At 50.7% G+C, this 18,548-nt stretch overlaps 3 protein-coding genes across 3 annotated transcripts in view; 1 reads left to right on the forward strand and 2 right to left on the reverse strand.

Moving 5' to 3' along the window:
• MICU1 (mitochondrial calcium uptake 1) overlaps positions 1 to 18,548 on the forward strand; it is a 214,249-nt gene that overhangs the window by 173,958 nt on the left and 21,743 nt on the right. The window lies entirely within an intron of this gene.
• SAR1A (secretion associated Ras related GTPase 1A) lies at positions 280 to 4,915 on the reverse strand. Its single transcript, XM_054288310.1, has 7 exons — positions 4,852 to 4,915; positions 4,447 to 4,521; positions 3,534 to 3,653; positions 3,061 to 3,126; positions 2,565 to 2,668; positions 2,005 to 2,136; positions 280 to 1,280 (listed from the first exon to the last, which is right to left on the reverse strand). Exons 2-7 carry the CDS (start codon positions 4,502 to 4,504, stop codon positions 1,164 to 1,166), a joined length of 597 nt encoding a protein of 198 aa, XP_054144285.1. The 5' UTR covers positions 4,505 to 4,521; positions 4,852 to 4,915; the 3' UTR covers positions 280 to 1,163.
• On the reverse strand, positions 5,887 to 18,435 carry PPA1 (inorganic pyrophosphatase 1). The gene is made up of 11 exons (XM_054288309.1): positions 18,343 to 18,435; positions 18,156 to 18,220; positions 14,448 to 14,501; positions 13,220 to 13,339; positions 11,513 to 11,599; positions 11,076 to 11,202; positions 10,078 to 10,205; positions 8,607 to 8,692; positions 8,334 to 8,403; positions 7,254 to 7,293; positions 5,887 to 6,218 (listed from the first exon to the last, which is right to left on the reverse strand). Exons 1-11 carry the CDS (start codon positions 18,404 to 18,406, stop codon positions 6,187 to 6,189), a joined length of 873 nt encoding a protein of 290 aa, XP_054144284.1. The 5' UTR covers positions 18,407 to 18,435; the 3' UTR covers positions 5,887 to 6,186.

Raw genomic sequence — 18,548 nt, forward strand, 5'->3', positions numbered from 1 at the left:
CAAAACATTGGAATCATTGAATGAATATCCTGATTGGAAGCGACAAGGATTGAGCCCAGCTCCTGGCCCTGCACAGGACAGCCCCAAGAATCCCACCCTGTGCCTGAGAGCGTTGTCCAAAGGCTCCTGGAACTCTGTGGCTGGTGTTCTGATGGCCCCAAGGCCCAGCAAACACCAAGCCAGACTGAGGCTCGTTGCCCCTTCGGAGGAGAAAGACATGTCTTTATTGAACTGAAAATGAGTGCCAGACAGCAATGAAACTTCAGACAAAAAAAAAAGTCCGTTGAGAGTATAAAAGAAACCAGTTTAGTCTACATTAATCACCTCATGATATGCAAATGTCAAACACTTCCATGCTACAGCCACCAAACAGCTCCGTGGTTCGTACTGTGATGGCGTGGCCAGAGGAGCCTCGATGGAGGGTCTGGCCTGAGGGGAACCAGGCAGCCCCTTCCCACTGCACACCACCCCCAACACCTGCACCAGGTGCTCCTCCCCAACTAGGAAAAAAATAAAATAAAATAAAAATCCCTGTAAACTAAAGAAGCTGGGATTGCACACCTCAGTCCCAACGGCAGCTCGCCGTCGTCGGTCAGCGTGACACAGCACAGCCACCCTACAGCTCAGTTAAGCCCAAATGCTATGTTTATTGAGGACTTCTAATATCGTGATACCTTGCTTCAGTAATTTGTGAAATACCTAAATACCGTTAAATATATTTTTAAAAAACCCTAAACCAGACTCTGGACTAAACAAGATGAACGTTAAACTAAAAAGTTAGAAGGGACGCCATTTACATTAACACTTTCTTTAAAAAATATAATTGCTTTTTTTCCTTTTCTGGTTGTTTGTTTGTTTGTTTTTGAAGTCAATTGACCACAGTGGTGAGACGTGCTCTCTTTTTCAGCTGTTACACTGCAGCGTGCAGAGTTTTGCCTTCCCAGGCTGGAGCAGCCCCGCTGTCACCCCACTGGCAGGGACAACCCAGGGACGGCGCTGCCTCCGGAAAAGAGCGGTGTCACCACTGTGCCATAGGGGCAGCTGGAAACCAGGAGTCTCTTGGGCAACGCCAGGAAAGCCTTCCATGTTCTAATAGAAAAGTCCATAGGAAGCTGAAGTGAACAGGATCAGTCCAGAGGAGTTGACTCTCGCGTCCGTGGGCGTCAGTCGATGTACTGCGATAGCCAGCGGAAGCCCTCGCCGTAGCCTTGCCTCTTGAGCACGCTGCACATGAACACCTCCATGGGGCGCGCGTTCAGCTCCTTCAGCGGCACGTTTCCCTGGGGAAATCCAAACTGGAGTCACATCTGCAGCCTGCTGCCCTCGGGGGAGCGCCCAGCGAGCCGCACCCATCCAGGGCAGCTCCTCTCACCAGCCCTGTGTGTGTGTGCTGCATTCTGGACAATCCCGGCAGCCTCAGGGCAGCATCAGAGCTTTGGGCTGGCAGGGACCTTAAAAATCACCTCATTCCACCCCACTGCCTGGTCCCACTGTCCCAGGGTGCTCCAAGCCCTGTCCAACCTGGCCTTGAACACTTCCAGAGATCCAGGGGCAGCCCCAGCTTCTGTGCCAGGGTGTCACCGGCCAGGGGTATATGTACAAATCACAAACGGGACGGGACTGCTGTGGAACGTGCCTTGAGCTCTTTTTCTGCTGACCAATCTCATGGCTACTGCTTAGCTCTAATCACAGTTCTCCTGTCTCTGAGGCCTGCCTTTTGCAGCATTCCCAAAACCCTCTGCTTTTGTGGATTCCCACACCAGGGCCTGCCCACCCTCACAGGAAGAATCTCTTCCCAGTTTCCCATCTGAGCCTGCCCTCTGGCAGTGGGAAGCCAGTCCCTCTCTCCTAGCCTCCCTTCAGGCACACCATCATTATTATCATTGATTAACCTGGACCAATTAATGGACAAATTCCCATCAATCCCAGCTGGATCAGGGCTCAATCCAAGGAAGCAGCAGGCTCTCCCTGCCCGTGCCAAGGCAAGGTGTGGATGGCTCCTACCTTGCCTGTGGTCTGTCCGTAGAGCCCGAAGATCTCCCGCAGTTTCTCCTCGCTGATGGCCTCTGGTCTGTCGATTTTGTTTCCCAGGATAAGGATTGGCACGTTGGATATTGTCTCGTCTGTCATCAATGCCTGCGTGCAAGAGCCAACAAGAGTTGAGCAGGGAGGTGGAAAAAGGAGTCCTTGCCTGAAGGAAACGGTTTTGTTTGAGCTCTGGGACCAACAAGGGCTCGTTTCTGGGGCTTCCAGACTCCACAGGATCACTCAGGCTGGAAAATCCCTCCCAGCCCATGGAGTCCCAGCTGTGCCCAGCCCAGAGCACTGAGTGCCACCTCCAGCCCATCCTGGGACACCCCCAAAGCTCCCTGGGCAGCCCCTGCCAAGGCCTGTGCACCCTTTCCATGCAGAAATTCCTGCTGCTGGCCAAGCTGAGCCTCCCCCGAACCCAAGTGGCCAGAGCAAGGACACCCAGGCTGCTCCAGCTCTGGGAGAGATGGCTGTTATCCGTAATTCAGCTGATCAGAGGGGCTGGAGAAGGGAAAGAAGGGAAGTGTAATTACATTAAGCTCAACTTTGGATTCCATAAGCCGTGAGTGATCTGCACAGTCCACCAGGAACACAATCCCATTGATGGCAGGCAGGTAGTTCTTCCAGACCCGGCGAGCTGGAAAACACAGGGGACAAACACAGCCCTGTGAAATCTCCACACCGGGAAAAATCCACCAAACCTCAGCAAGCACGGCTGCCTTTTTAGCCAGGCTGCCTTTCTTCCAGTAGTTCCGTGTATAAAAGGGCAAAAAACCTGTGTTTAAAACTTCTAGAAAGTGCAGAAATAAAAATCCAGCAATTATCCACACTAAATTATATCTGAGTCCTCCACAGCTAAAAATACTTCAGGCAGCAGGGCAAGAACTGGCAGCATTTCCTTCCCAGCAATCCTACAGCCAGGAGGCTGCTTCCACGTGTTGTTCCATAAATAAATCCAGGCAACAAACAATTAGGCACTGCTAATTGCTGACACCCTCAGGATCAATTTTTGGTCATTTTTTTCCTTACCTTGTTCATGTCCACCCAGATCAAAAGTCGTGAAGGTCATTCCAGCAATCGTCAGCTCCTCTGATGCTGAAATGGAAAGCACAGGTGGGATCCAGGAAAACAGGCAAGTTGTGACAGACAGAATTTCTTGGGTGTCACACACACTCCTCTAGCAAGGAATTCCCTGAACTTCCTGGGGAATTCAAGAGCAGTTTCCTAAAATCACAAGCAGCAGAAAATAATTCCTCCTGCTTCCCACTGAAGCTTCAATTATCCTTCTTTTCATTATGAAAATCTTCCCTTTCTATTAATAGAACCACACCAGTTGCTGGGCATTTCTAGAGAGGAAAACACAGAACTCGAGCTGCACTATGGTTCCCCAAGCTGAAATGGATCTGAGACCCTCAAATCCCCCAGGCAGAGCTCCCTCCTCCACCGTGCCCCCCAATTCCAGAGGGAAAGCCACACCAGGAGGCTTTTCCAGGGACACTTACTGGGATGTAGCGTGGGGACGTGCTGGCCCAGCCTGTCATCCTTGAGCATGTGCAGCAGAGTGGTTTTCCCTGCATTATCCAAGCCCAGGAACACCAGCTTTCCAGACTTCTTGTACAAACCTGCCAGCAGGAGGAAGAAAGCAAGAGGAGAACTCCAGCGGGCTCACCCGGAATGCCACGCTGCTTTTTTTGGGGAAAGCCTTTCCCAGAGCTCTGCTGCCACCTGTGCACACTCCAGGGGCAGCAGGGAACACACACACAGCTCAAACAGCCTTTTCCCAGGGCATGTTTACAGCAATGGGCATCTCCTCAGCTCCTGCTCCATTCCTTCCTCTATCCCAGCAGTGTGCAGCACAGCATTATGGATCAGTCTGTCCCCTCAAAAGATGTGAAAACTGAACAAACTCATAAAAGAACAGCAGTGAGCTGTCCAGGAAAACGTGCAAAGCAGGGAACAGTGAGCTGTCTTCTTGGCATAAACTGATTTTTGTCCTGCCGGCCAGAGGAAAGCTCCCAGAGGTTTCCAACGGGACCTTTTCTCACCCCATCTCTCATCCTCCCTTCAAGAGGGGATCAGGAGAATGTGCACCCCATCCTCCAGCAGGGAGTTCCACTGGAATCCAGGACTCTGGAAGGAGGATGGGGAGGATGGGGCTCCCTCCCTGGCGAGGCAGCACCTGTGCCTGGGGCAGGACAGGCTTCCAAAGGGCAACAGAAACACTGAGTGGGAACCCAACACCCCTAAATACCCCCAAAGTTTCTCTGCACCGGTGTAAAAGTCCCTTTATTGATAGAGAGCTGCCTCAGCAGACTGTGCATGGCCAGAGCTGCTGCTCACCCCCAGCCCCGGCTCTTACGGGGTGCAGGCAGCGGGAGAGGCCAAACCCACCCCGAGGGGGCTGCCAGGCATTACCTAGGAACTGCAAGACGCTGCTGAAGCCGTTGTAGAGCCATTCGAAGATGAAAGACATCTCTGGAAACAAAATGCCTGCGGGGGACAAACCCCGAACCCCGAGTTACGAAGGGTCCGTGCCCAAAGGCGCCGCGGGCAGGGGGTGCGGGACGGGGATCGGGGGTCCCGGGAGCGGGAGGGGTCGGGGGGAGCGGGGATGGAGGAGACGGGGGATGAGGGGCACCGGGTGAGGGGCACCGGCCTCAAGGGCGGGCGGCGCGGCCTGGCCCCCGCCCCGCCCCCGCTCTGCCTGCGTGTCACCCCCCGCGCCGCCGCCGCCCCTCTCCCGGGCCCGCCAGGCGGCCACCGCCCCGCCGAGCGCCCCGCCGGGCCCGCGCGGCCCGCACGGCCGCCGCCGCCGCTCACCCCCGGCTGCCCCCGGGCCGCCGCCGCCGCCGCCACCGAGTCCCGTCCGCGGCCGCCGCCAGCGCCCCGCCGGAAACGCGTCAGCGCGCGCCCCGCCCGCTTCCGGCCCCGCTGGCCCCGCGCGCCGGCGGCTGCGGCGGGCGGCACCGGGAGGCCGCGGGTTCGAGACCGGCCCCGGGCGGGAGGGACGCGGTGTGCGCTGCTCCCGGGAGCTCCCGGCGGGACACGAGCAGGGAATTGTCCATGGAAAGGGTGATGGGACACCGAGTGGGAAGTGTGAGCAGCACCGGAGCTCTCGGTACCAAGGTGGGGAACCGGTGCGAGGCTGGACTCCATCATCTCTGAGGCCTTTTCCTGCCTCAGCGGTTCTGTGATTTTGTGAGCCCTCAGCTCCAGGGAGGGAAAGGAGAGTGTGAAAAATGCGTATTTTATGATTGCCGTTTTGCAAATATTCAAATGAATATTATGTGTGTTATGTTAGAAAGTTATGCTGTATTAATTTTCTTAAGAACTGTGTTAAATCTAGTTTTAGGTTATAACATAATGTTAAAATAGAAACTATGCTGTGTAAGATACTTTTTTTAAAGGGCTTGCACTGAGATAGCAGCCACAGGACACCTGAATCTTTCAAAGAGAATTTATTGCTCCATTATCGAGTTCTTCCTGCCTGCTCAGCCCTGAAGACACCGTCAGGATCAATAGGAAGAAGGTGACACTGCCCAGACAGAATCCCGTGTTTGAATGGAATTTATGGATCATGGATGAGGTGTAGGAATATGCAACAGGCTGTAGCTTTTAAGGGTTAATCCTCTGTTAACGTCAGTCCTTTTTTGGGCTTATTTTGCCCAGAAAGAGGTACCTGGATGGTCTGTAACTCTTTGTTTCTATTGTCTCATATTGTCCTAATCCAAATTGTCCAAATTATTATTACTCTAATTATATTACTAATTTTATAACCATTTCATTACTATTAAACTTGTAAAATTTTAAAACCAAGTGATGGGTGTTTTTCACAGAGAGGCAGCCCCACAGCACTGGGTTTCAGTAGTTTTTTATTTCTAGCATCCATACACACCCCAGGTGAGGGATCTCCTGTCACGACTTAGAGCACACCACATGACTGTGCACAAAGCAGGGTGTTTGGATTTCATAAATTATTTCTTCCAGCCTCCACCAGGCCTCAGCAGACACGTCACTGCTAGGTATGGAATTCTAATCAGCAAAGTTACAGGCAAGGTCTTCTTGCTGACACTGAAGCTATTTTTCTGGTCTATTCCTGCATGAGGCAGCTCCTCGGTGGGAAGGACACAGCTGTCTCACCACCATCCTCAGGACTTAGTTCTTCTGGTAGTAGAACCATTTGTCAACTGTGTGGGGCAGAGAAAAGGAGGGGGTTAGTCCCTGTGAGCCACCCAGTTATTAAGCAGTTACGTGGCAGTGTGTGTGTGTGTGTCACCTCCAGCTCAGGGCCTTCCTCTGCTCCTGGCAGCAGCTCCTCAGACAGCAAACAGGTTCTGGCACAACCCTGTCTGTGTGGATTTGTTTTCCCAGGGCAGTCAGCCTTGCTCAGGCTGCCATCAGGAGCATCCATCACTTGGTGCAGGCAAGGACAGCAAGCCAGGCTTCCCTCTGGCTCAGCTGAGTCAGGGAGGCAAAGCCTCCAACTCCCATGCCCACGTGGGAGACACACATTTTTAATAAAATAATAAACCTCCACAGGTTTATTCCCCATGAAGGGATTGGAAGAGTCAGCCCAGCTCCTCTTTCTGCTCCCAACACCACCCTCAGCTACAGCACCATCCAGGTTAGTTCAGCCCCTCATCTTCCTGGCTCCAGCACCATCCAGGTTTAGTCCAGCCCCTCATTTTCCTGGGTGCAGCACTATCCAGGTTTAATTCAGACCCTCATTTTCCTGGCTCCAGAACCATCCAGGTTTAGCTCAGCCCCTCATTTTCCTGGTGCAGCACCATCCAGGTTTAGCTCAGCCCCTCATTTTTCTGGCTGCAGCACTATCCAGGTTAGTTCAGCCCCTCATTTTCCTGGTACAGCACCATCCAGGTTTAGTCCAGCCCCTCATTTTCCTGGCTCCAGCACCATCAAGGTTTAGTCCAGCCCCTCATTTTCCTGGTGCAGCACCATCCAGGTTTAGTCCAGCCCCTCATTTTCCTGGCTCCAGCACCATCAAGGTTTAGTCCAGCCCCTCATTTTCCTGGTGCAGCACCATCCAGGTTTAATTCAGACCCTCATTTTCCTGGTGCAGCACCATCCAGGTTTAGTCCAGCCCCTCATTCTCCTGGCTGCAGCACCATCCAGGTTTAGCTGAGCCCCTTGTTTTCCCAAGGACAGCTCCCCTGAGGAAGCCCCTGCTCCATGCTGGGGTCTCAGGGGGGTTTTGGGCTCACCTTCAGGTGGGATGGGGCTGGCAGCTTTACACGGCGGCGCCTGAAACAAGAAGGGTGTTTGTCATCAGAGACCAGAGGAGTCCTTCACTCTCCTCACAGCATTTAGGGCTGCACAAATCTTTCCTGAGCACCCTCTGAGCCCCTGTGGCAGCTGTGGGGGAACAACTGAGCTCCCATGCAGTGTCCTGTCATTCCTGGAGCCTCCCCATTCCAGGGATGCCCCAGGGGCTCTGCTCCAGGGCCACTCCCAGCACAAGCAGTTCCCACTCCAGACCCTACACAGGTGCAGGCAGCTGCTTTATTTTTAAACCTACAACATTGGTTTAAAAAATATGGGGGAATAGAGGCATGAAGGGCTCTCTGAGAACTCCTCTGAAGAGCTTTCCCTGGTTTTCAACAACCCAAGACAGAGAAAATCCCTGTCTGGTGACACAACCTCCATGAGGGCTTTCAAAAACCTCACTGAGATCCCTAATTGGGATAGCAGCACTTAAGAAAAATACACAATTGCTTTAAAGATCTTTCCAAGGCTACAGAGAGACTCAGGTTTCCAGTTATGGAAGGGATGCAAGATTTGCATTTTGATTTTCCTGTCCCCTCCCTCTAAGCCCTTTCAGGTTGCCAACAGCAGTACTCTTCAAGCCCAGGGAGACACAATTAATTCCTGAGGCTGGACAGGAGAACTACACCAGGAATGTCAAACTCTTCATCCTGAAGATGCAAAATCCCTGGGGAATTGGACTCTCTTTTCTCAGAGGGAGACCTGCACTGTGAAGCTCTTGGAAGCCCAAACATGAAAACCCTCTCAGAACAGCTAACAGCCAAGCTACAGCTCAGAAGTTTAGCCCTCCATGCAAACTCCATTTGGGATTCCATCTCTTGGGTGACTAAGGGCAGGGAGAAGCCTCTGGGGGAATGTCTGGTTGGCTCCACATCCATCCTGTTTAACCAGAAGCAGGTGTTCAGCCACACAAAACACTCTGAGCATGCCATCCACACAGACAGGACAGCTCACCACACAAATTGCACCATTTTCCCTGATAACAACACCAGGATTTGGCCACTCAAACTGGTACTCACTGCATTCACAGTAGCTTTTGCACAGTCTTGACTACAGCAGAAGGGGCTGTCAGACACTGTCAGGTTGGTGCTGGAAGACATTGGCCACTTGTGAGAAGGTGCAAGCCCAGCCTCCCCCCAGGAGCAGTAAATAATGGAATATTAAGGGTCTCAGCTGCCAGGTGGAGGGGGAAGGCAGCCAGCAGGTCACAGAAAGCACAGCACCCCTCAGGAAGGGATGTTCCAGGGGTTTTAGCTCAGGGAAGAGGAAGGGGCACACAAGCATTGACCTACCAGTTGATCTCCCCTCCATCAGTTTTCTTTGTTATTAAAGCTTTCCAGTGTTCATGGGTGCCTTTGATGACATCCAGGGCAAAATCCTGAAGTTGGAGATGAGAACAAACATCATGTCATGTGGAAGCACCAGACCACCTTCTCCAGACCATCACTCACAAGCAGCTGATTTTAGGCAGCTCTGGAAGGGGCTGGAAGAAACCTCTTCCCCTCCAGTGCTGTTCAGGAAGAGCAGAAACTCCCACCACACAACAGCTGAAACAACCAGGACTGTGCAGCAGAATTGTTTTGCTTTCAAGATGGGAGGATCTGCCAAGGTCACAGAGCGAGCTTGGGGCCAAAAGAAACTGAACAGAGTCTTGGGCCAGGGCTCCATTCTAGAAGCACCTCCACCCTGCTGCTCCTCCCACTGGCTTTGTCTCCAGCAGCTGCTGATCCAGGCCTGGCCAGGAGCTCCCTGCACTCCAGCAAACAATTCAGAGCAGCAGGAAGAGACATGCAGCTGAGCTGGCTTTGCAACTACTTAAAACTCCATTTGTTTCCAGGCAGATCAAGCTCTTCCCTTAAAAAGGAGCAATATATGCTCAAGCATTAACCTGTCAGCTGGAGAAGGAAACACACAGTTCATTGCTGGTGTGAACACCAGCACTAAATGTCCTGGTTTGATACCAAAGAGAGCCAAATAAAACACTGCAGAGCATGTCTGAGGTTCTTTATCCTGATTTTCCAGTTTCCTTGATGAGTTTTACCCATCCTGAGGGGCAGCAAGGTGTTCCAGCCTGACCAGCCTAGTGCTGTGCTACAGCCAAAGGGGACAAGTCCTTCATGGCTTCCATTTTCTGTTCCAGAGGGCTTTGGGAAGAGCTCCCCTCCTCTGCAGCACCTCTGGAGCCCTGGGAGTTGAGTCACCTCACTAAACCCCTCCTGGCACTTCAGGAAGGGCAGGAGTGAGGACACCAGAACAGGATTTCACCTGCTCAGGAGCAGTAACTTATCTGATCCAACCCAGAGAAGAGGCAGAGCGCTGCCAAGGCAGAGCCTTACTCACAGGGTGTGAGGGAACACTTCATGCCTGAAGGAAGAAGTGTTTTAACTTCTCACTTAAGTTTAACTTGCACCAGGTTGCAGTGGAACAAAGCCAACGGGTAAGGGAGGCAAAGGGTGATGCCAAGCTGCCTTTGCTCCAGAGCTGGAGCAAACAAACCTGGTGTTTTCCACCTGGTCCTGACACCAAGGCTCCCAGCCCTGAAGTGATCCCACATGAAAAAAATATTCAACAACACCACGGTGATAACCCCAGGCATTTTTTTCTGGTATCCCTGCACTCATTAGGCTGGAAAAAAAACCAGCAGGATGAACTGAAATCAACTCCCAGCAACCCTATAAAAATCAATTCTCTCAGCACCTCACTCGTGTCCCCGCCCAGCCTGAGCTCAGCTTTGGGACTCTGTGCACAGGAAGGTGATCCTACCTTGCCTTTGAATTCCCCATTAAAGGCAAACTGGTTTTCTGGCTTGCCATCAGGTACTTTGTATCTTCTGAACCAGTCCACGGTAGCTTCTAAGTATCCAGGCTTCATCCTCCTGACATCCTCGATGTCTGGCAGGGGACAGGGGGTTTGTTAGCCAGAAACAGTAACAGAATGCAGTGAATTACAGAATTTAAGTGGCTCTGCTGAGTTGTTCTGGGCTGTGCCTCTTTCAGCCCCTCTCCAAGCAGCCTTAGCAATATTTCAGACGGGCTCCCTGAGGTCCCAGTGAGTATCTCTGCAGGGAAGTTAGTGTTTCATCACCAGGGTGTGTATCCTGTGTCCCCAGGAGCATGGACACATTTAAACAGCCTGGATTAGGGGCTTGGGGGACAATCCCTTCCCTTTCACTGGGCTGGAATGCCAGACTGTGCAGAGGAATGGCCACATGTGACAAACAGCAGTGAAATGTTTTGCTCCAGTGTCGCAGGCATCTTTTTATGAAAAATCCTTTCCTTAGGATTTTTCCTTCTGAGAAGTTGAGAGGCCTCAGGAACAAAATGTAAACAATGGCTATCTGCTGCTGTGGAATGCAACAGGTGCATCAGGGATTGGTCTCATGAGGTTGTTTATGATTAATGGCCAACCACAGTCAGCTGGCTTGGACTCTCTGTCTGAGCCACAAACCTTTGTTATCATTCTTTCTTTTTCTATTCTTAGCTTAGCCATCCTTCTGAGATGAAACCTTTTCTTCTATTCTTTTAGTATAGTTTTAATGTAATATATATCATAAAATAATAAATCAAGCCTTCTGAAACATGGAGTCAGATCCTCGTCTCTTCCTTCAACATAAGACCCCTGTGAACACCGTCACACTCCAGGATTGTCCTTCCAGCACCACACCTGATTGCCAGCAGGGCACAGAAGGAGCAAATCCTGTCCCCAGCTCCTGCAGGCTCCCACGGGAGGAAGTGAAGCACTGGAACACCCCCAGAACTCACCATTGTAGCTGGCTGCCTCGGGGTCCTCAACGTTGATAGCAATGACCTTCCAGTCTGTCTCTCCCTCATCGATCAGGGCCAGCGTGCCCAGCACCTTCACTTGGATCACTTCTCCCCTGGAGCACACCTGCCAGGACAAAGGCCCTGCTGTCCATCCTGCACCCAGGGAGAGCAGGACAGGGACAAAGGCTCTGCTGCACCCAGGGAGAGCAGGACAGGAGGCTGTGCAGGGGCTCAGCAGCAGGCAGCCACCATGAAATGAGCTCTGGCTGTCAGCAGCTCAGCAGCCCTGCCTCATCTCAGCAGCAATCTCCAGAGGCAGCCGAGGGAAACAGCACATTGTTAAGGGAGGGGAGGTAGGAAATGAATAATGGCCCTGGATAATTGGCTTTGCAGACATTAATTACACGTTTCAGGAGTCGTTGAGGATGTGTTACCTTGCTTCCAATCTCGCACACATCAATGGGATCGTTATCTCCACAGCAACCAGTATTTTCATCCTTGTGACTTGGGTCTTCCCAAGTCTGAAAAACAAACCCCAAAACAACACCAAAATCAACCACACATAAGAACCCACAGGTTTAAAGAGGCAGTAAAAAGCAGGTTTATTTTGGGCATGCAAGTTGCCTGGAATAAACAGAGCATGGCCCACTTCATACCTGCTGCCAGGTCAGGCATTTGGGCTACTGCTTCCCTAGGGCCCGGGAAGTTGGAATTCAAGTTAAAAGCTCTCATCTTCCACAAGGTAAGCAGCCCCTTCCTACCCACAAACCCCCTTCCAACAACTTTCCAGACTTCCTCCTCTGTCCCACAGCTGCATAAAGGTGAAGTTCACATCTATAAAGGGCAATTGTTGATTTGGCTTCCTGCCTGTTCCTCTCCCTATTCATTCCTTAGCAGAAGTTTCCTGAACTCCAGATAGCAGCCCAGCAGAGGTGGAAGACAGGCAGGGTGTATTGTTTCCCTTTAATTAAACAATTAAAGACACTGTTAACCCTGGAGAAGTGATAAGAATGTGGAGTCCCACTGTGCTCCCCAGTGCATCTCACCCACAGTGGTGAATGCACATTGAAGGACACCACTCCAGAGGCCAATTAATTGACTCCAAGAACAAGAGCTGTTAGAAACATGCTCCTGATCAGGAGTGAAAAGCACTCCATGCCCACTTCCATCATAAGGAAGTACTCCCTAAGGAGGCTGAGATATAAAAAGGAATGTTCTTTCCACCTTCTGTATACCAGGACGAGCCCAGTATAGGCAGGACCTTGTGATGTTCAGGAAGTGTTCAGGGAGATGTTCTGACACCTGGGTGGTGCTGTGGGGCCACAAACACTATCACACTTCTCTAGCAGGAAGTGTTAAGCTCTTGATGCACAAACACCTTTGATCCACAAATACATGACAGGAGCAAAGGCTTCAAAAGACACAAAGAAACAGGCACCAGAACCCATTCAAGCAGGAAACAACTCAACCTGTAAAGCCACGTGGGGAAAGCACTCGACATGTGCTGCTGTCAGGAGCACAAACACCAAACTCGGAGTGTTTGCCTGTGATCTGACACTCACAGCTAATTTCCCTGCAGGAAACCCCAGCCTCAGAGAACATCACAGGCAAACAGCCTGGTTTGAAGTCCCTCTTTATCTGGCAGCCCCCAGCCATTTAGGAGCACGTGTGCAGATGTCACTATCGTGGTGCCACCCTGCCAGCTGTTTCTGGAAAGCACATCTGTGCAGTGCTGGGCGTTGGCAAGAAGAGTCTCCCATAAAGATTCAGCCTCAATCCTGCAGCCTCAGGATAAAGCCTCGTGCTCTGCCAGGCAGGAACGGAAGGCACTGCATGGCCACATGCACCATGACAGCTCCCTCCAGCCACAGAAGCAGCTGCCAGCTCCTGCCCAGCCGAGCTCTGAGCAGCAGCAGCTCCTCCTCAGGGAGCTTGTTTATAACATCAGAGAGAAGCCTAAAACCTGGAATTTCTGCTTAAAAATACCCCTGTTTTCCTGACAGGTTCTCTCCCTCAGCAGGGCAACATACACCACGCTCCAGACCAGGCTCTCTCCTGACCTTTCTGCTCATAAATATAGGCACAGAAACCCTCCCTGCTCCCCCACTGGAGGGATGAGCCACTGGGATAAACCACAGCACCTGTGGGATGGCACCATAATTCCAGATGTAGCCCTTGTGGGGAAACACGTTCGCTACGAAGCGCAGCTTCCCCTTCTTCACATCTTGCTTAATTGGGTTCAAGGGTTCCTTGGTGGAAATCTGAAAGAAGAGTTATAAATAAATAAATATATAAAACATTTATAAATATATATTATAATCGTTATAATATAAATTAATATGATATAATATAATATGATGTAATGTAATGTAATATAATGTAATATAATTTAATACTGTATTACTATACTGCATTATTATACTATATTACATTATATTACATTATGTTATGTTACATTTTTAATTATTATAATATACTCTACCATACTATTATATTATATAATATTATATTATAGCATAGTATAGCATATATTTAATTATTATACTATAATATATATAATAGTTTATATAATTATATGGTATTATACACTATTATATAATTATATACTATTATACACTATATATAATAGTATATATTTAGATAATATAATATAATATAATATAATATAATAATATATAATATATATTATATATACTATATCTTATAATATATAATATGTATATTATGTTATATATAATATAGCAATATATAATATAACATTATATTATTATATATATAATTAACAATATATAATATATTTATATATTATAATATATAATATCTTATAATATATAATATGTATATTACATTATATTACATTACATTATATTACATTACATTATATTATATTATATTATATTCACAATAATTATAGAAATTATTATAATATACTATACTATTGTATTATTCATATTACTATAATTATTCCTACATTATATTATATTGATACAGTTATAAATAAATCCCTATGCTTTACCCTTTATGAATAATAAAGTAATTCTCTTTTAATGGAATTGACAAGCCAAGAGACCAGGAGATGATGCTGATGCCAGCAGCAGACTTTGGACACCTCCTGTTGCAATGCCATCCCTTGGGATAGGGTTTCCATCAGACTTACAAGCCTTGGAATCCCATGGGGCTTAGAGCTATAAAATATTGCTTTAATCAGAAGGGAGAACCCATGGCATTCCAACATCTGCAACCTCAGCCTCCACACCAGACCCCCAGCACCAAGCAGGGACTGAGAGAAGTTAGAAAGCACTCTGATTCTGGAGGTGGATCTGAGGAGGGACTGGCAAAGCCAAGGATTAGGATGGAGCTGTCAATTACCTCCATTTTAGCATTTGTCCATCGAGGCACCTCCACGACCATGTTGAACACATTCTGAAGGAGGCAGAAAAGCAGTGAGTGGGAAGGAATCTTTTAAACTAGGGAACACATAAAGTGAGCATAAAAACCAGCCAGCTCACCTGAAATCATGGTTGTTTTCTGCTTTTTTTTTTTCAGTCCTAGTTTTGAGACTTTTGATAAAAGTCCTGTAGCCCAGTCAGTCACCTGCCATCACTCCAAGCTGAATCCCACAAAACATCCCAAAGGCCAGACTGAGGTTCCCACATGTTCTCCATCAGTTGCCACCTGCAAACATCCCCATCCCATTCCTAGGCTACAGGAACAGGTTAAATCAATGGCAAACAGCTGCATACAAACTACCCTGGACATAACAAAATGGGGTTTGGGCCATATTTATTAAATACAAAGAGCCACTCTGGCCATCCAGAAAATACAAGACCAACAGGACAAGCCATCTCTTTAATAGTGTGGGTATCCATGACAGCCCTGAATGAGTGAGACCATCACTCCCAAATATTCCAGCCATAATGTAGGGAAGGATGCCCCTTCTCCAGGCTGACACTCCTGTAACAGCAGACCTTGCTAGTGGCATGGAGTGAGGATGAAAACGTGGGGGAGAAGTGCAGAACCACATCTCACTGTATCTCATTTACAGGTGACACCTGAAAACATCTCCTGTTTATCCAGCTGGGCTGAGAGTTCCATGCCAGCCTCTTCTCTGGGAAAACAGGCTTTTCCACACCTGAACCTTACCATCTGCTGTTTGAAGAGATTACGGCTTTTTAACAAAAAGTCAAACCTTGCTCCCTGGCCTGGGCAAGGTTTCTAATCTCCACCTTAAGCAGTATTAGCATGGCAAAGTCCCTGGAACCTGTATTGCCCCATAATTGGATTGATATTGTGCAACAAGTGCTGTTACATCACTGACTTTGCCCACACCCTTCCCCAGCAGAGCTTTATCACAGCCCCTTAATTGCAGGGGCTCACTGCTCATTTGCATTTTGCAGAAAGGCCCAGAACTGGGTTTATTCCTAACTCCAGGGAAGGAATGAGGCAACTGGAACAGGCTGGGCTGGGAGCTTATGGCTTTGCAGGCAGGGAAAGATGACTTGGGGCTGCATCTTTGTAAGGACTGAAGCCTCCCCGTGGTCCAACGTGGCCAAAGACACACAGAGAGCAGCTCAAGGTCATCCCTTTGCAATGACACAGGTCTGGGTAAGGTCAGCACAGCCCAGCCTGAGCTGAAAAAAGCACCCTGCAATCCTCTCAGCGCCTTAGGAGTCTGAGGATAAAGATCAAGGAGCCCAGACAGAGTGGGACAAGCTTTTGCTCTGCATTGTGGCTGGCAGCCCACCTGCTAAGTGATGGGTAAAACTCAGTGCTGAGGCACTCCAGCCACAGAGAGAGCCCCGTGGGAGGGAGCAGCACTATTGTGTAACTGCAGGGACTGTGACCTTCAGCTATTGGGACTTTTTTCTCTGAATGACTTGGCACAGAGGTGCTGGCAGCAGCACTGCATGCCTGAGGGCACACCAGCTTCCCCTGTGAAGCACTACCAGGTCAAGGAACTCCCCCTCACCTCTGTACTCACTCCCCTGCTCCTTCCTCCCCTGTTCTGCAGGCATCTGCAAGGTGTGGCATTATCTGGGTTTTCCTTGTCTGGGTTACCTGCACTGGGAATTGCTTCCCTACTGAGTCCTGAATGACCACAATCCATCTTTTCTCCTCTGTGAAGGCAAAAGCCACTACACACTTCCCAGAGCGCCTCAGGGAGCTCCATCACCTTCACCTCAGCAGCTCAATCAGCTGCTTTCTTGAGGTTCATCTCTGAGCTTTTTTTCCCTTTTTCCTTTCCAGAACCACTCCCCCCCACCTCTGAATTTCAGCTCTCTCCAACAAGTAATAGCTGCTCCACTACGTTTCCCAAGCTGCACAGATTTATAGCCAGAGAAAGGAACAAGCTACATCAGTAAAGGAAACAGAGAGCCTGAGGCACCACTGAAAATACATTAAATGAAAAGTGAAACACAACCATTTTGATTTCCTGAAGCTGGGCCGTTTTTTACTCAGAACAGCCCAATTTGCCTAACCACTGGCTGCTAGAAGGATGTGAAAGCCCTGCAGCACTGCAAGGGGCAGGTTCTGCCAGGCAAGAGCTCCCAGGAGATGCTCCAGCAGGAATTTAACCTGCTCATCTTCACCCTCTGCTCTTTGCTGGATTTTACTGCAGGCCATACTGCAGTCAAACCCCAAGCCTGAAATACCATGCAGCACCCATAGGAATGGGGGTAGGCATTGCAAAAAAAGCAGTTTTTTGCTTAGCCAACCCAAAATGCCTGCATGGGTGAGCTCAAGCCAGCCACTCACATCTCTGACGCAGGAAATGGGAATGAGATCATCCATTCTCTTCTCCTGGATTGCTCCACCCGAGGCCAGGATGGAGAGAATCCCATTCCTTGTAGGGTGAGCCTGCCCCAGGGGTCTCAGGCTGCAGGACGCCCACGTCTCTTGGATATTTCAGGACCCCGGATCCCCTGTGTGTTCCCAGATCCCCTGGATGTTCCCAGATCCCCACATTCCTTGGATGTTTCAGGACCCCAGGTCCCCATTGGGTTCCCAGATCCCCTGGATGTTCCCAGATTCCCCGGTCCCTTGGATGTTTCAGGACCCATGATCCCCTGTGTGTTCCCAGATCCCCTGGATGTTCCCAGATCCCCACGTCCCTTGGATGTTTCAGGACCCCAGGTCCCCATTGGGTTCCCAGACCCTCTGATCCCCAGGATGTTCCCAGATCCCCTGGTCCCTTGGATATTCCAGGACCCCCTGATCTCTCAGATGTTTCAGGACCCCTGATCCCCTGTGTGTTCCCAGGTCACCTGGTCCCTTGGATGTTTCAGGACCCCCTGATCTCCTGGATGTTCCAGAACCCCTGGTCCCTTGGATATTCCAGGATCCCTGGTCTCCTGGATGTTTCAGGACCCCTGGACCCCTCTGTGTTCCCAGATCCCCTGAACTCTTGTGTGTTCCTAGATCCCCTGGTTCCCTGTGTGTTCCTAGATTCCCTGGACTCTGGGATGTCCCCAGATCCCCTGGTCCCCAGAAGGTTCCCAGATCCCCTTGACCATGGGATGTTCTCAGATCCCCTGATCCCTTGGATATTCCAGGACCCCCTGATCTCCTGGATGGTTCAGGATCCCTGATTCCCTCTGTGTTCCCAGATCCCCAGATCCCCTGTATGTTCTCAGATCCCCTGGTCCCTTGGATGTTCCAGGACCCCTGATCCCCTGCATGTTTCCAGATCCCCTGATCCCTTGGATGTTTCAGGACTCCCGATCCCCAGTGTGTTCCCAGATCTCCTGATCGCCTGCCTGTTCCCAGATCTCCTGGACGTTTCCAGATCCCCTGGTTCCCTGTGTGTTCCCAGATCCCCTGGCCCCCAGGATGTTCCAGATCCCCTGTGTGCTCCCACATCCCCTGGTTCCCTGTGTGTTCCCAGATCCCCTGGCCCCCAGGATGTTCCAGATCCCCTGTGTGCTCCCACATCCCCTGGTTCCCTGTGTGTTCCCAGATTCCCATGTCCCCCGCGTGTTCCCAGACCCCCCGGTCCCTCGGATGTTCCCGGACCCCGCATCTCCCGGTTGTTTCAGGACTCCCCGATGCCCTGCGTGTCGCCGGACCCGCTCTTACCTTCCCGGCGTCCGCGTACATGGGGATATCGTGGAAGGGGGAGATGTAGCGCCCGGCGCCATCCTCTGCAAGGCAAGGGGAGGGAGTCCAGTCACACACCGCGGGCACACCTGGGCGGGCTCAGGCGGGCTCCGGCGGGGTGTGAGGGGCCGCGGGGGCAGCGGGGAGCGGCGGGGGCGGCACTCACTGAAGAAGAGCCGGTACTCGGGGCTGTGGGGCCCGGCGCGCTCCTCCACGCCGTACCCCGACATCGCCGCGCACGCGCCCGCGCTCGCCGCCGCCGCCGGGAGGGGGTGTGTGGCGGGGGCACAGTGCGCATGCGCCGCCCGCGCAGCCGGCCCGCCCTGCGCCACGCGGCGCCTCAGGGAATGGGAATGGTTGGTCCCGGTTGGG

The sequence above is a fragment of the Melozone crissalis genome, unplaced genomic scaffold (genome assembly GCF_028551555.1).
Source record: "Melozone crissalis strain CALT ecotype California unplaced genomic scaffold, PUWL_Pcris_2 ptg000062l_1, whole genome shotgun sequence".
Classification (NCBI taxonomy): Eukaryota; Metazoa; Chordata; class Aves; order Passeriformes; family Passerellidae; genus Melozone; species Melozone crissalis.